Source organism: Spodoptera frugiperda, chromosome 27 (assembly GCF_023101765.2).
Source record: "Spodoptera frugiperda isolate SF20-4 chromosome 27, AGI-APGP_CSIRO_Sfru_2.0, whole genome shotgun sequence".
Taxonomy (NCBI): domain Eukaryota; kingdom Metazoa; phylum Arthropoda; class Insecta; order Lepidoptera; family Noctuidae; genus Spodoptera; species Spodoptera frugiperda.
The window spans coordinates 9,651,731-9,669,887 of NC_064238.1; the positions used below are offsets into that span (position 1 = coordinate 9,651,731).

General features: G+C 37.2%; 1 protein-coding gene and 1 pseudogene across 6 annotated transcripts in view; both read right to left on the reverse strand.

Moving 5' to 3' along the window:
- Positions 1-18,157, reverse strand: part of LOC118263266 (synaptotagmin-5) — an 83,176-nt gene that overhangs the window by 30,614 nt on the left and 34,405 nt on the right. For 3 of the 6 annotated variants that reach the window (XM_050705208.1, XM_050705209.1, XM_050705207.1), the window contains exons 2-3: positions 14,665-14,958; positions 5,024-5,170 (exon numbers count right to left, since the gene is read on the reverse strand). In XM_050705208.1, coding sequence (XP_050561165.1) covers positions 5,024-5,170; positions 14,665-14,820 — 303 coding nt within the window. In that variant the 5' untranslated portion in view covers positions 14,821-14,958. The remainder of the gene's footprint in view (positions 1-5,023; positions 5,171-14,664; positions 14,959-18,157) is intronic. The other 3 variants (XM_050705205.1, XM_050705204.1, XM_050705206.1) reach the window with 1 other exon arrangement.
- LOC118263937 (U6 spliceosomal RNA) lies at positions 1,493-1,581 on the reverse strand (annotated as a pseudogene).

Here is an 18,157-nt window from a genome sequence, read left to right on the forward strand (position 1 = left end):
GCTCGAAAAGCAGGAGTAGGAACGGTGTGGTTTTTAGTCAGTAAGAGTCTGCCACTCCCTCTCGCCTCGCCCAAGGCGAGAGAAGACATAGAATGATTTTCCCCCCTAAAAAAATACGATATAGATACCTACGATACGATATTGATACATACTAAAAAACGAGATTTCATAAGCAATCATCGCGATTGGATGAAGAAGCTCTGCTTGTGGAACTGTTCTTTCAAAACGACATAAAAGTTATTCTAAAGTTCCGCAGTTTTCAAACTTCCTAGGTATTTAGCAATGCTGTTAGAACATAACCATGAGTAATCATAGTATTAAACCTAGTTACAGATGAGTTCACTACCAAATCAACTGCATCACAAAATAGGCCTCGCATTCATAACACAATCAAGCCGTGTGGTGCGATTATCACGTTCCACGGGCGACAGTGACATGCTTGACGACACAGGGATGTTTACTGGACATGTGACGACATGTTACAACATGTTATCAACAATGATAAATTGATTAGATTGTGCTTCGATTACTCACGAGGTATGTGAGCCTTTAGAGTGTGTAGATTGTGAATTGTATCACTATGTATCGTTAAGCTTAGCTTTGAAAAACAGTTTAAAGAGAAATATAGTTAGTTATACATTAGAATATGTTTCTACTTTAGTTTTAATTCCTTATTTATTCATGTCTATTTGTGCTATTTTTAGATAAATTAAAATAATTGCTGTTTACAAACATACAAATTCGTATACACATGACACCCAGATCCGAAGCAAAAATTTGTGAATCAAACATTAAGTTGCTCCTTGCGGGAATCAAACTCGCTACACGTTGCAGGTTCTCAGCCACCGCACCAACTTTGCAGTCAATCAGTATTAATGCTGGGACCAAAGAAAATCTTGACTTTTTAGTATACTATATAGAAATATATACTAAAAAGTGTTAGTAAAGCTACACCGCATAGTGCGTAAGATTCCAAGTCAAGTTTTAAGTTTATTATAATTGCATAAGTGAGTAAAAGTGAGTGTCCTTCACACAAAGGTCGTAAGGGTAGGCGGTTTTATAGTTATACATATTTTAGAACATTTATGCTCTCACGAACCACCGAAGTCTGCAAAGTTTCAAAGGTTTAAGTCCTTGCTGATTGAGGTTATTGACCCCAGTCACTCTACATATAACACGAAACGTATCTATTTCAAAACTAGTTACACATGTCTGCCAGTTTGTTGAAATTAACTTGAAACCGTTCACGTATTTTCGTTTGCTGTTTTTAGTTGCGAAAGTTCTATAAAATTCGAGCAGTGATGTTCGTCGTACGTTTTAAATTGATTAAAATGTATATTTAACTAGTTTGAAGAGACAGGTCGCGTTGAAATCACATGAGTGCACCTGAATTGCAATAAATAGGGGCTTACGGCAGGTTTCAAAGCTTCTTTTCTTGTGCAATCGTAACTATTCATTCTTCAGAAGCTACGTTGCTCCCCTTTTTTTGATGCTAAAAAGAGGACTCCTCACTACGCAGGGGCCAAGCTAATCTTCTCTGTATCGTTCCAATTTTAATATACGTACTGCCGAAGCAAGTATAGCTACGTGGCCCTAGACAGACTATAAACAACTTCAAAATTGACTCTAAAATATTAATTAAAACATTAATTACTACCATTGTAACTATTAAACTCGAAACTCAAATCCTGTTACAACAATCTCACTATCGATTCAAATCGAACAGATAGTTTGTAGGTATCGATATTAATTGAGTAAGTATCGATGTTGCATAAATTAATGCTGGCAGCCCATCCATCCTCGATTCTAATTAGCTACAAGATAGGTAATCTGTTAATTAGGAATCCGAGCCTAGACTTGATGAAGGAGCTTAGAGCGCTAATGATGTTATGACATATTTGCATCACGATGAAGGCTGGAGGTTCAAAGGTAGGTATTATTTCGTCATGTTGTCATTTTCAGTTTTATTATTATCTAGAAATCATTAGTGTAGAAAGCTTGGAAGCATTGTCTTGTTGACTTTTTATGAGGATTAAGGACATGCTCTTAAAATCACATAATGTTTACTTTCTGTCTAATATTGAGTGTAAATTCTAGAATACTTAAATCAATAAATAATAAATGAAGTTAAAAAGTTAAAGCTCAATATTAAGCTAACCATACACGCACAGGTATGCCGATAGATCTGCCTGAACGGGTTCCACATTTCAGGCATATCAGGCAGACACATCCATGCATATTTTCGCCATAGACACATATTTACCCATCTGGTACCCGTTCAGGCAGGTCTGCCGGTCATTTCTGTGCATGCTCCTAACAATAGTCTTTAAAAATAATAATTACAAAATAATTATCGTTGAACGAAAAATGAATCCTTATTCAAGTGATTAAAGTACTCTTGGGAGAACCCACCTGAAATAGGGTGGGACTCATTCAAGCGTTAAAATAAAAACGTAATGCCTTTTTAACTAATTCAACTTTCTGCCGTTCTTCAAATAAACGGGGGATGGGGGTAAAATTAATTAAAAAGGGGGTAAAATTGCTTCGTAACTTTGGATTTGCTCATCAATTCTGCGCTTTACATTATAAATTGAATATCAATAAGATAGACGTGTCAGTTTCGTTGCATTTCGATGATGTATGGCTGTGTGTTTAGTCAGTTTGTTTAGCTTTTATCTAAATTGGATTTCCGTGCGGGTTTTTGGGTCACCGCTACCTATTTTGTTTGTATTTTTGACTGGTATGAGATCAAAAGTACGGGAGCTCTACCTATATCTGATTTGATTTTTTCTCTACTACGTATTGATCTAGTTTTGTTTTATACTTGCTTTCCTACACATTGCCACAAATTTCTATGTGCTATGTATGTGTGCTACGAAGATGTAATAGCTAAGCTATTTGATTCGTAATCATAAAAGATAGATCCATAAATGTCGTACGAGTTTGATGTTGATCGTGTGATATTCCATTGTGAAAATCTGAATAGTGCCACTGAATAGTTAAATTTGCACCGTACATAGGTATGGCTTTAGTTTAATTTTCTTACAGACATTATTTAAAAATGGGATCTCGTACTAGAAATCACACCGCGAAATATACTTTCATTTCTACAGAAACACACAAATGTTTACCTTGCACCATAACAAAAACAAAACATGAAAGAGAACAAAATAAATTCTTTTGTCTCTGCGAACAAAATAAGCAGAAGCCAACCACTATTTTCATAGTCCGTTTACGAAAACAACCTAGTCTACGTCACTAGTGTATTCAGTGGAATAACTAAACCTAACTGTGTATGGTTCAGTTTTCACAGCGCCCGAGGGCCTTATGATTAATTCCCAATGTGTCGTGGTAAGCTTATTGAAATATGTATGCTGTGGTTCTGGTATATCATAGCAGGGAAATCAGCAAAGGCCACAGTTAATTTATTATTATAATTGACTAGCTACTCCAGCGCGGTTTCACTCGCTCCTATTAATTGTAGCGCGATGTTTTATAGCTTGTAGTCTTTGTTTTATTATTGACTAGCTTTTCCAACGTGGTTTCACTCGCTCATATTAATTGTAGCGCGATGTTTTATAACTTGTAGTCTTTTTTAGTCAATGCTCTATCTAAAACAAAACTAATTTTTCAAATCGAATCAGTAGTTCTATAGATTAGCGCGTTTAAATAAACTTTTTAGCTTTATTAGTGGTATATGTATAGTATTAGGTTATAAATGGATACATAATATAGACAATAATGGTTTGTGGTCCTGTGTTGAGCTTTGACGGGATCTGTCGGGTGTGGTTTGTGGAGATAAGTGTTGTTGTAATTTGGTGTTTACGGATCAGGGGATAATGTTTTTAATGTGTCATGTCCATCCAGTAAGTTATTTTTATTTATTTATTCATTTATTGTATACCACATAATCACATAGGACAACATAAATAAGCATAGTGTACAATGGGTGGTGTTATCGCACAAAGCGATCTTTACAGACAACCTTTGGATGGAGCTGAAATAGTTATGTATTTTGATTAAACTTATCGACGGAATATTTTGAAATTAAAGTAATTTCTACTCGTTTTCGATTTCACTGCGTTTAAATTGTTTAACGGTACCTACTGATGACACGGTATTTCCATTTTATGCAATCGAAAGAAAAAACGCTTGTAATAAAAAAATCTTTTTAATAACTTTGTCCCCGTGGAACTTAAAAGCGTTAATACGCTTTATAATTCTTTTTTACTTTAAAATTAACAGAAAATTAAACAAATTAACAAGCTTGTGTGTTTTGGCTTTGTGCAAAACTTATGTACAGCAATCAATTATGTACGACGTAATTAAAGCCAGCTATTCAAATATGACCAAAGTGATAAACCTGTAGTTTAATATTAAATGGCAAACCTGCATTACGGCATCAATTTATTTATGCATAACGTAGGTTTAGTATCGAAACCGCAGCGTATATTGGAAAGGCGGGTCATTTTAGAGAAAATTATTCCATGTGTGAAATGTGTACCTAACTAATTTGAACCTGTATTGAGTATGTTTTAAGTATGGCTTAGGAATTAAATTGACTGTTTCATTGTTTATGTCATCGCCATTTTATTTCAGAGTAGGTTACCTAGTCTAGGTTGTAATATTTCCCGTCCATAGATAGATTTTTAGTAGATTAAAGAATATTTAATGTAAACGTGGAGGTTTAAGACGTCCGCTTCTCATGAATGAGGGTATGGGTTCGAAACCAAACAATGGCAAATGCCAAAGTGACTTTTTCCGAGTGATATGTCTTTTCTAAGATTATTTAGACACCAATGGGAAACGGTAAAGGAAAATATCTTGAGGAAACCTGGATTTATAACTACTAATTATAAGTTTGAAATCGCCAACCCGCATTGGGCAAGCTTGGTTATTAAAGTGTAAACCTTCCCCGTGCGTGTAGAGGCCTCTGGTCAGCAGTGACCACTTATAGGCTGTTGGATAATAACTTAATTAAAAAAAGTGTTTATGACAAAAATAGATATAATAATATACTCACAGTAGCTCTAGAGGTCCCGCTATCGAGGCTGCTCTGCGAGGATATGGAGGGCGTCCTGGCCAGCCTGGCGTGAGGCAGGGAACTGGCTGCCCTGCCTTCCGTGGCCAGGGGCTGCACGCGGCACTGCTCTTTGGGTATCAGCATCTCCTGTCGACAATAATGATTCCTATAAATATTGAATACTAGCTACTACCGCGCGGTTTCACCCGCTCTGCTTGGCTCCTATTGGTCATAGCGTGATGTTTTATGGCCTATAACCTTCCTCGATAAATGCACTATTCAACACAAAACAAATTATTCAAATCGGACCAGTAGTTCTGGAGATTAGCGCGTTCAAACAAACAAACTCTTCAGCTTTAAAATATTAGTATAGATAAAGAAAGGTTGAGTTATTCTTGATTAATTAACCCGGCGTGTACAGGATCGTGGATCCACGCTAGACACAATGTATTTTCTTTTATGTCTTGTATACCGGCAGTCAAGCGGTTAATATAGTTGATTTTTTGTTTGAAAAATGGAACAACTTTGAATAATAAATAATATTAGTTTCACTCTTTCACATATCTAATACATCGCATGTAATAAAATGCGCGTATGAGACACTTATTGACGTTAAATGTTAGTTGAACGTCATAATACGCTTTTATGAAACTGCTAAACGTACAGATCGTGTGCTAACGTACTAATATCCATCAAAGTCAAAGTCAACATCATTTATTACAATTAGACCAGAACGGACTTTGAACGTCAAACAAATTATTAAAAAATATCAGTCTATCATTCCTCTAGTGAAGCTCATCCGAATCTTTATTTTATGTGATATTGCTCTGTTTCACACTTTTTTTCTAATTTACTGTTTCTATGACAACCGGATTACTAGTATTACAAGTTTCCATAGGCTTTCATCCCCGACTTCCAAAAACATAACTTATATACTAACATTAAATTACTTTAGCTAAATTAGATAATGAGTAGGTATCCATTAGCAGCAAAAAAAAAATCTAAAGTATCACGAAAATTGTATAAAAACATCAAAGCTTTATAATCTTTACTCATTAACATACTCTCATTTAATTTTAATTTGTTTTTGAATATATATTTTCTAAGAGAAACGCTAACAGTTAATACGTTTTTTCCTTCCATAAACGCGCGTTTTTCAGAAAGGAAAGATAATAATCTACGTTGTCTGGTAAAATAAAAATATAAGAAGCTTAAGTTCTATAGTATTCTACTTGCAACGCAATGTAAAATGTTTATAACCCGAGGTGCTCGGAAAATCCTCGGGTTTCCCTTAGCATTTTCTTGTACGCAATATCGCACTTTTATAACTTTATTAAATGAGAATTTTTCTTGGGATTCTCACTAAAAGGTGGTGATGAGTCTGGGAATACTAAAATAGCGTTATTTGTTTACAAGTTAGTTGATTTAGTAGGCCAGTTTCTTTATAAGTCTTCTATGAACTTTGTGATAAACATACCTACAAAAGTTTAATTTTCAAATCAATCTGGTGGTTAAAGAGTGAAAGGAAGCAAATTGTAGTGTTAACCAAAGCTGTTTTGATTTAAAATGACACTAGTACCTATTTTAGATTTATTATTTCTTACGATTACAACTTTTTGATAGTGTAAGCTGGTAAACAAGCAGACGGATCATTTGATGGTAAGCAATCGCCGCTGCCTAGGGACACCCAAAACACAAAAGGCGTTACAAGTGCGTTGCCGGCCTTTTGGGGGTTAGGAATTTAAGGGTTGTTGGAAGTCGGAGATTGAGAGAGATGGGAAGGGGGGTAATTGGGCCTCCGGTAACCTCACTCACACAACGAAACACAAAGCAAGCGTTGTTTCACATCGGCCATTCTGTATGGCCGTGGTATCACTCCGGTCGAGCCGGCCCATTCGTGCCGAAGCATTGCTCTCCCACACTTCGACTACGAAAATCTACTAAGCTTTTCTCAAAACTTACTTGCATGCTCCTTCGTATATTATCTTTCTTACATTGTGTATTGGTACCTAAAAATTTTCCTACAAAGAACATAGCAACAGGTTACCTTACACAGAATGACCTAAGAAGTTAAGTTTATAGGTCACAAAAGGAAACTCGTAAAGCCTAAATCCCGCCTAGAATAATCCTTCTTCCAAACTTGTCCTGGTATCCTGGGAATTATCATAAGTAGAGCACCTTATCGTCTTTTTATGAAAGTTATTATCTTAAGTTGTGCTATGTAATTCTAATACTACGAGACTTTGGTGATATTTCAGGTCTGAAGAGATATTATACTATTCGTGATAGCAGCATTCTCAAAATTTATGGTGATATTTTTTTTTCATATTGTCATTGGATTGGAGGAGTTTTATCTGTTTATAAAAAGTACATCAGCTACCTGTCTTTTAGATATTAGCTAGAAAAAACAGGCCGACAAACAGACAAAAATTAAAAAAATATCATTATGGTTTATGTATCCTATGTATATTTATATGCATGTAGTAAAAAGAGGTTACAGACCGTCCAGTTTTATTCATTAGTCTAGATACTAAAAGTTACTGTTAAAATTAAATTGCGATCATCAATTACAAAAACTCAAAATTGAATCTTTATTAATACTAACAGAAAGAAAAATGATTCTTAATGGCGTTAAAATAAGGTCAATAAGTTCAGCTCAGTTCGTTTACAGTATAAATATGACTTAAAACATTTGGCCCCGTGGGCTATCAATCAACCTGGGGTGACAAGCAATCGATCCATTCAATATTTTTCTTCGGTGACAAATTGCCATTTTAAAGCTGTAATTTAAATGTATATAACTCTAAGGTGACTTACTGACTGACTGACATAGTGATCTTTCAACGCACAGCCCAAACCACTGGATGGATCGGGTTGGAATTTGGCATGCAGGTAGATGTTATGATATATATTGTATTCGCCAAGAAAGAATTTTCATTCATTATTTCCCCAAGGGGATAAAATAGGGGACGAAAAATGGCGTTAGTGTTGCTTTTAAAATGTTTGTCATTGAAAATGACTATTTACTGCTTTGAGTAGTTTAGTTACTATCTTCGTTAAGTTACAAAGTATGATTCTAAGGACATTATATCGGCAAACGAAATCGAAAGTTCTTTTTATAAACCGCCGAAACAAAGATTTCTAGAAAAATTCCTAAAAATAGAAATGGTAACGAAGAAAGTTAAAACAACAGTGGATTAATTAAATTGAAAAGAATAATTACAATATTTGATTAGACCTTGTTTATACAAAACGGGCGTTGGCTTCTCACAGAAGCTTCTGGGCTAATCAATGTTGTTTGCCTTTTTATAAACGTTACTAGAGCATAACTCAATTAGATTTTCCTTAAAATTCTGTAGAATCACCGGCGATAAATAAAATGAGTGAAAATTGTTATACCTATTTGTATCAAGTTATATTTAATGAAATTGTTAACAGATCTGTTAAGATTTTTGTATACATAATTATTTTACTATAATAGTAGTACGGACTTTAGTTTTAGCTGCCAATGAGCAGATGGATAGCTCGATGATGAGTGAACAGTATCGTCCATCACACCCACAACACCAGAAAACTTACAATGGCATTGCCAGTGCATTGGCAGTACATATTAGTTTATGTACTACAATATATGGCTCTAAAACACTAACGGAGATTTAAGTTACAACACTTTTGCTATCTCTCTTCCACAAAAAAGGTCAGATGTTACCAAAACCCACTTCTAACAAAAAGAGAGCTAATGTACACAAATAATTTATTTACTTGATGAAGCTACCTTCGTCATATAGTAACAAATATGTACCAGTTTGCCTGTTCTCACGAAGTTTTCCACACAATATCGCACGTATTTACATATTAATTCCATACGTCTGAACCTTTGTAAATAATAAATGATGCAAAGCAATTTCCCTTGGAACACAAAACTCCATGGAAGTTTGTCCCGTGTTGCGGGTTATATTGCAAAGTTAAATAGAAGTTGATATAAAATTAGGATTTTGTTGTCATGTCAGTAAATTTTATTAATGGATAGGAAAGGGATTATTGTGCCGAATATAAGTTCAAGATACCGTTGGAATGATGTACTGGAGATGGGTTTGAGGAGAGCTTACAGCTGGTTGCGGATAACTGCGAGAAATAGTTAAATGGTGTATTTGGAAAAATGGTTCATTTTACGGGAAAATACTTGCCGTGGCGCATACAACAGTCGTATTGCTAGGGATGGGGTATCACAAAAACGTTGTTTTGTTTTAGATTCATTATTTTTTATTAGAGTATTACACTATCAACAAAACCTTTTTTGTAATAAAAGTAATAATTGTTAACAAAAACAGTAACTTCTTGTTTTAACAAACATTAACAAAACAGTAACTTCTTATTTTATATAATTATTTATTTGTTTTACTTGATAATCTAATCATCAGAAAAAAAAATACTTAAAAAATAATAAGAGTAGTAGGTGCCATACCATGAAATGAGATAATCCTTAATAATAATTCTTTACATAACATCCTGCATAATCACGACTAATAGGAACTTTAAGTAGGATATCGCGTTCTGTAAAAACGTATTGACTAGGCACAGCACTATGAATAAATGAAGCTCACGTTCAGTGCGGTACGGGGTTTAGAATACGGCCAAATAGTTCCCGTATCGCACTATTGTACAATAATTACCTTTCTGTGCGTTACGACAAAATAATTCCCGTACATTTTTATTCTTAAATTTGAATACACTATAAGTAAGGCCATCGGGAATATAGGTGTCTCTTTTTTACTTGAACGAATACTTGAATAAATCACCTCCGCACGGAGAGTAAAACCAGGACAACTAGCTGCCGCACAGAGCAAGACTCAATTACAACCAAATTTTCCCGTAACGCAGTGAACGTGTTAATGGATAGGAATGGGATTCTTGTGCAGAATATAAGTTCAATATACCGTTGGAATGATGTACTGGAGATGGGTTTGAGGAGAGCTTACAGCTGGCTGCGGCAAGATGTTATATTAGAAAAAAAACTTCGCGGTCGCGGAGGCAACCGAGTGGGCAAATGCCGTCCAGTCAGTCAAGAAACTGGATTTTGAAGGATACCCTAGTATCTACGTCATTCATGAAAGTAAACAGTCGAAATATTCACCAACAACTACAATGATTATAAGTCTACCAACATTGAAAGTGGGCTGAATAATTAAAACAACAGTCTTACAAGATTTTCCTTAAATCGCAAACAAAACGTCTTGGTTCAACAGTAGCAGTATGATATAGTGTGTGACCTTTATTTACATTCGAACCCATACGTATGAATACAAACACAAAGTAAACATTTGTGAGCCGTATTCACGAACAGTATTCAATTATAACGGTCACTGTGCAAAAATATTGAGAAGAACAATTTGAAAAGAATACTCTAATGGAGAGTAAAGACGACAATATTGTTTTTATAGTTTTAAAGTTGTCATTATCATTTTCAATAGCCCGTTGCAGGCTTCTGTTCTCCGCCGTGGGATTTGGAGGCGAAGGTGCTCGCGCGCGTCTTCAGTTTGCGCGCCGACGCGTGTCGCCGGGGCGAAACTCCATTGCCGCGCCAGATCAGTGCGTGGCGGGACGAGCTCCGGCGCGATCTCATGGCGGAATGGCAGCAACGACTGTCGCAACCGAGGGCTGGGCTCGCTGTCATTGCAGCGGTAAGTCCCCTCTTTGAGGAGTGGCTAGAGAGGCGCCACGGCGTCCTTACCTACCGCCTGACGCATGTGCTTACCGGACATGGGAGTTTCGGTAGGTTCCTGTTCCTTATTGGGCGGGAGGAAACGCCCGGGTGTCATCACTGTGAGGACCGCCCGGAGGACACGGTAGAACATACGGTGGCGGTGTGCCCTGCGTGGGCTGAGCACCGCCAAGTCCTCAGGGATGTGGTCGGCGACGGCGATTCGCGCCCGGCACTGGTTCAGGCCATGGTGCGGAGCGAGAGGGACTGGGATGCCGTCTCCTCCTTCTGCGAAGCAGTCATGCTAGCTAAGGAGGAGGCGGGGCGCGTGAGAGAACAAACATCCTCACGCCCCAGCCGCCGCGAGAGACACTCCGGGCGTCGGGGATCGCGAGACGATCTCCGGCCACCGTAAGTGCGGGCCTGCGGACGGCGAGCAAGGGTAGCTCGCCGCCCCACCAGATCCAGACCCGTGCGTGCGGCGCGTCGCGTTCCGCGCGCGCCTCAAAGAGCCATCAGACCACCACAGATGGGGCCCAACAGGGCTGATGCCTGATCCGGAGCTGCGGACTACCTAGCGGGTTTACCGGGGCTCCGGCTCGAAAAGCAGGAGAAGGAACGGGGTGGTTTTTAGTCAGTAAGAGTCTGACACTCCCTCTTGCCTCGCCCAAGGCGAGAAAAGTCATTGGATGATTTTCCCCCTCAAAAAAAAAAGGCTTCTGTTCTCCTGGCAGGCTGTAGCCTCCCTTTATATATGAGACTTTGTCATTATCTCCTCTTTTTTTGATTAGGGAATGCCATTCAAAGACTTCTCCCAACTTGGGTGAGACGAGAGAGAGTGTCCGACTGCTACTGAAAAACCGCCACGTTCTTACTCTTCGAGCCAGAGCCGTCAGGTCTTTCGCGGCTCCATATCCGTCTCTTCCGCCCAGCTCTACTCTGGGCCCTATCTGTGGTCGTCTGATGGCTCTCTGAGGCGAGCGCAAAACGCGACGCGCCGTATGCTGAGTTGAACATCACCAACTTACCAACACCAACTTAACTTTTCCACCAGAGATATGCTACGTTGCTGTGGATGCGTTTGGCTTAGCAGCGTAGCTATATTGCACATTTGTGGTGGAAAATCAGCCTAATACTTTCCTAGTCAGTTCTTACGACAATTGTAGGGTTTAGGGTCACAAAGTATCCAGCATTCCACGTATTAAAGAAAAAAAAACCTTCAATCTTGTTACAAAATAAAACCATTTCAATACCACTAAGTTAGTTCTATGTTTTACTGTAGTTGTGTTTCTGTTTTGTATTTACAATGTAAGGGTCGCCTGCTGTGAGTACGAGCATCGTTGGAGCAGCCATATTGGAAATTTTAGTGCCAACTCGAAATAGTGATTAAACCGGAGCACTTGTGCGTTATAGCTACAGTAACGTTATTCATTGCTTTTGACCCTTCGTGAATGTTTAATTGGCACTTTGAAAAACTCTCCTCACATATCTAATGGCTACGATAGATTTTAGCTTCGTATTTTTCTTTTTAACTCGAAAAGTTAGATACTTTTTTCTAGAGGGACTTTTTTTAGTGTGTCGACTTTGCTGTAGTTTGACGTATTTATTGTTATTGGTATATATTATGTAGTTTTCAATTAACAAAACTTTATATTATTTACAGTTTTGCAGCTGATTATTATTCATATGTTTAGCCTAATTTTTAGCAATATAAATTAATCCCAATTATCATCATGAGTATCTTATTATTTACAGAAGCATCATTACTTGAGTACCTATCGACCGATTACAATGTAAATCAGTCTAATGTAGTTTATACTAACTATCACTCCAAACCTAGAAGAAAAATAACAAACAGAAAGATACAACACAAATCAACCAGTTACAAACCAACTTGTATTTTAAACAATGCCTAATCTACCAGTCAAATATGAAAAAAAAAACGAATCTAGATACGTATCTACATCTTTTGTCTCATTGGAAGAGAGTGCCTCGTTATTTCGAACTCTTGAATTGTAAAAATAATAAGCCACGCGCTTGTTCCCAGCTAGTGGATCGCCCGCGGCACCGCCTGTCAAAATATTGCCCTATAGAACCGTTGACAGGCACTTGGGAAGCGGTCCACTCGGGGATTTTGATATTCGAATATTTCGAATAAAAGTGTACACTGTTGTCATGTCATCTGACGACACTCTTGTTAATTGGATCCGAATTAATTTCTATCGTGAAATCGAGTGTAGATGTAGCAGGGATTTGTTGTCAGTCGTGATTGAGTTCTGTTAGCTTGTGAACTTTTGTAGATGTTGTTTGTATAATAACATGGTAATTTAACTAAAAATCACGGTTTACGTAATACAGTACGGTGTATACGTGAGATTATATATTTTTACTGTATTAATATATTAATGGAGAAAAGCTCTAATAATTTAGAGTTACAGAAGGGCTCTTCATCATGAGCAGCGTTCGCAGACGTGGCGACGTCGCTGCGTCTAGTACAACTTTTCTTCATTAATATACGTGCGTAATGGTTCTTCGATTCAAATAATTTATTTCAAATTGCATAGATCCATTTGCTTAGTAATATCAAAAACACTTAGTTTAAGTTAGTTTCCTTTTTTATGGTGATGTGCTCTGTATGGTTGATATGAAAGATATGTAATGCTAAGTGATAACAGTTAAATTTTATTTAACCGAATGATTCTGGACTCCCATCTGAGACTAGACTTGGAACCTTCATCACAAAACTGAATTTAAATATTAATAAAACCTAACCTGCTTTGAAAGCACCTAGTACATTTTACTTTTATATTGTAATCCGTATTATAAGTACGCAGGGTTTGCTTCAATAACTCGCAAGTACACGTATTGATTTCGATTCGTTGAATATCATTCAAGCATCGCAGTTCGCTCTTTGCTCGTACGTATATTTTATTACATTTTTCATCTCGACTGTACCCACTGTCAAAGTAAATAAGTAATCTTATTTATCTCTCGATCTATATAGGTATGTATTTGATTGATTATTTGTTTATTGGTTTTCAATTTAAAAGGTAAGTATCGGTATAAATTGAAGCGAATATCTTTACCAAACCAAAGTATCGGTTGATATTTCGATTTCGATACCGAACGAAAGATCTAATCGATTTTTTTTTTGAGCGAGGTAAATCATCCAATGACTTCTCCCGCCCTGGGCAAGGCGAGAGGGAGTGTCAGACTCTTACTGACTAAAAACCACCCCGTTCCTTCTCCTGCTTTTTGACCCGGAGCTCCGGTAAACCCGCTAGGTAGTCCGCAGTTCCGGATCAGATCTAATCGAATTACTAAGATGATTGTCACATAAGTCTGCTTATCTCCTGGGGGAATGATGCGATGGTCATTATTAACATTAATAAACTGTGTCAAACTCATGATACTCTTAGTTAGGGAACATGAAGTAATTCCGCCATGATGGCGTCCGGTCCAGTTAACGCTACAATATCCCCTAAGGGAGTGTTCCACTCAGCCCCGAATATGTCCTTAAATTGCCACCAGTCACTGCGGGATAACAACAGCATACTATAAATATTTAGTTACGTAATCTTGATACCCAAGCTGTATTTTTTTTTATTGAACACGGCGATAAACAAGCAGACGTATCACCTGATGGTAAGCAATTGCCGCCGCCCATGGACACTCGAAACACCAGAGGTGATTACAAGTGCGTTGCCGGCCTTTTGGGGGTTTGGAATTTAAGGGTTTTTGGGGAATCGGAGATTGGGAAGATTGGGAAGGGGGAATTGGGCCTCAGGTAACCTCACTCACACAACGAGTATGTCAAGTGTAGGGATTATGGCAACTGGCAATAACCGCTTTACAAGAAGAAGAGACCTTTGTTAAGTTAACGTCATTCGGCTGATACTCGTATATTTGAAAATTAATCCTTATTTCCTAAATTACTTACATTAGGGCTGCCATGTGACTTGTCATCACCAAAGCTATCAGTAGAGTTGTGGCTTTGGCCGCTACTCGCACTCGATGTCCTCTCTCGTGCGGCCCGGGCCCATGACTCTAGCCGTTTCTGTGCGGCCCACACACCAGGGGGGCCCAACCCACTCATCGTGTCTTTTTACACTGGTACCATCACTATCACACTCACAAATAATTAGGCCGTTTTCACTTATAAAATAGAGTAAATAGAATTTATAGTTCGTTGTCAATTTATTTGCTTTTTATTATTTTCTTGGATTCGGACTAGCTGGGGAATTGAATTATGTGATTAGTTGTCAAACTGTCAATTAGAAGGCATTTCGTAGTTACGAGTCATTCATTAAAAATGGAGTGTTCTAATGTACGTCATATTAAAGGTACTCATTTACTTTTTGAGTAGTATTTATGGGAACTTAAATTAGGACATGAAAAGACGAATTCCCGTATCACCAATAGTAGCTTATATTGTCAACGAGTCAAAGTCAAAGCATTTATTTCAATTAATTCTTTGACTTTGACTGCACTTTTGAAACGTCACATTGAATTGTCCGTCAGTCTATCTGTCAATGAAGCTAGGCGCTCGTTCCTAAGTGTAGCTTCGAATTCAGAAGAAAGGGCGGGAAACTCCATCGTAACTGTTTTTAAAAAAAAAATTACAATCTCTCTATTACATTATTTGATCATTTACCTATTGTGTATATATAACAAATAATATTAATTACAAGCATTTAAAAACAATACCCCTTTAACGTCCCCAAGAGAAATACGTCGCTTAACTTGTTAATCCAAAGAAATGATCGCTTGTAACACGAGCGAACAAAACGCAACGCGAGAAAGCTTGTTATTTAATTAAAAGTAATGACGGATCGCGTTTTGTTCGCAGAAACAGTGCAGTTCACAAACTACCCGCCAACAGAGTGGGTACAGATAATGTATAGCAGTTACGGAGTAGCCTTTTATGATAAATGGGAGCTAATAATGGAAGGTATGATATCGAAGAAAAAATACGATATGAGGGTAGTTTTAGTTTTATGGAGGAGTTTACGATGGGTCAAAGGCCCGGTTAATCGCGTCTTTGGAATTTCATTACGCCCTTGGAGAAAATTTTTAAGTTTTGGAAATTATTAATCGATATCTAAGACTCTATTTTAGGTTAGCACCTTATCTAGATAAAGCGACAAAGCCGCTATTATTTTTTTTAAAGTGATTTTAGTATTTAGGTTTTGTGCTAAATAAATTCATTTGTTTAATGAATGATCGCTGACCTAAAAGGCGAAATAACCTACTGTATACTCTACTCAATTAACCATTCAGTATATTCTATCAAAATTATTTGGTTAATAGTAAAAAGTTACGCTTTATAGTAAAAACAAATAATATTTTGATTTGTTGCAAAGTAGACAGCTGGCCGCCAGCGATGTTGAGGTCGCAGACAAGGTTTGAACTGCGTGGGCGCCGTACGATCGTACACGAGACGTAATGATAAATGATATTTATTTTGCAAATAGGTTATAAAATAACACTTTTACACGTCAATCTCTTAAATAACTAGATGAGGCCGGCATTTCCTATCTGACTACTCTGAGAAGAAATGCCGAAACAAACTCAGAGGTCATAGTCTCTTTTAAAGTCCAGACAAAATCAATTAAAGATGTCGGAGAACCGTGCAAGTTGATTCTGTAGTGGTCTTTTGAGGAAAGAACCGCAGCAGTTTGAACGGACCTGTTCAGATGGCAGCACGCATGTGTCAGTTTACAATCAGCTCAGCTGACGGCTGTTGCTGAATGATCCGACGAACAACACCAACCAAAAGAACATTTGGGTAGGCCACACAAATGCTCAAACTGTCAGAATATAATTTCCTAAAAATAAAATGACTAGCAAAAGTCTCACACGGTCCTCAAACTAACAATTTTAAAAGGAAATATAAAAATATAAAAGGAAAAAAAAATATATAAAACAATGTCAAATTATGTTAATGTCAAATTGTATAAAAAATGTAACTATATGTTACAAACATGTCAGCAAGACCTGTGTGGACATTATAGCAGTTCATTCCCAAGCCTGACTATCCTCCAAGTAGTCTTTTATTTTATAAAAAGCTTTACTACAAAGTTTTTCTTTAATAATATTTTTAAATTTACCTAGGTTTAAACTTTGAATATGGCTGGGAATTTTATTGTAAAAGCGTATACATTGACATCTAAACGAACCGCTTATTTTCTTAAGTCTAGTAGTAGGAACAACATATTTATTTTTATTTCTAGTGTTGATATTGTGTATATCACTGTACTTTTTAAATAATTTTATGTTTTTATGAGCATACACTATATTTTCATAGATATATTGAGAGGCAACAGTCATTATATTAATTTCTTTAAATAGTTCCCTGAGAGAATGCCTCGGACTAAGATTATAAATTGATCGAATGGCTCGCTTCTGCAGCACAAAGACAGACTGAATGTCAGCAGCATTCCCCCACAGGAGAATACCATATGACATGATACTATGGAAATAACTAAAGTATACTAGACGCGCTGTATTTACATCAGTTAAATTTCTAATTTTTTTAACGGCATATGCTGCTGAGCTGAGCCTTTTCGACAACTTATCTATATGTGGGGCCCACTGTAGCTTAGCGTCTAGGGTTATACCTAAAAAGATAGCTGAATCTACAGGGTCCAACTCCCCGCCCTTGATTAGCACGCTGGTTTTGACATGCCTAACATTTGGTGTTGTGAATTTAATGCATTTAGTTTTTGATTCATTAAGTAGCAAGTTATTGGCACTAAACCAGCGTACTATTTTTGAGAGAGCACTATTTACATGATCACTGACTAATTGTCCACGTTTGAGTTTAAATAATAAAGAAGTATCATCAGCAAACAGTACTATCCCATGGTTATCCTTTACAAGGTAAGGTAAGTCATTAATATAAATAAGAAATAAAAACGGACCGAGAATTGACCCCTGCGGAACACCCATCCTAACAACAGACCCGGCAGAAATTTTCCCGTTAATCTCAACTCTCTGAATTCTATTAGTCAAGTAAGAGATAAGTAGGTCCAGAGAGTTGCCCCGCATTCCATAATGGGATAGCTTCCTGATCAGTGTTTCATGAAGGACACAATCAAACGCCTTGGATAAGTCACAAAAAACACCCAATGCGTCCCCCGAGTCCTCCCACGCGTCATATATGTGATTAAGAAGTACAGACAGATCGTCAATAGGACAACTCATATTAAATATTCAACAACAGTTTAGTTTTAAAAAGAGGTTATTTGAAGGACATATACATTGTTAAATGAATTGAATATGTGTGTGAGACATTTGAACTTCTGTCATCTATTTATATGCGATGAAAAATAATACAATTTAAAGAGTGGACCTTCTTTATAATCGTATAAAATGTCCGTAGTAAGAGTTACTACGTATCGTAGTAATTCTACGACATTAAAGGTGGGTGT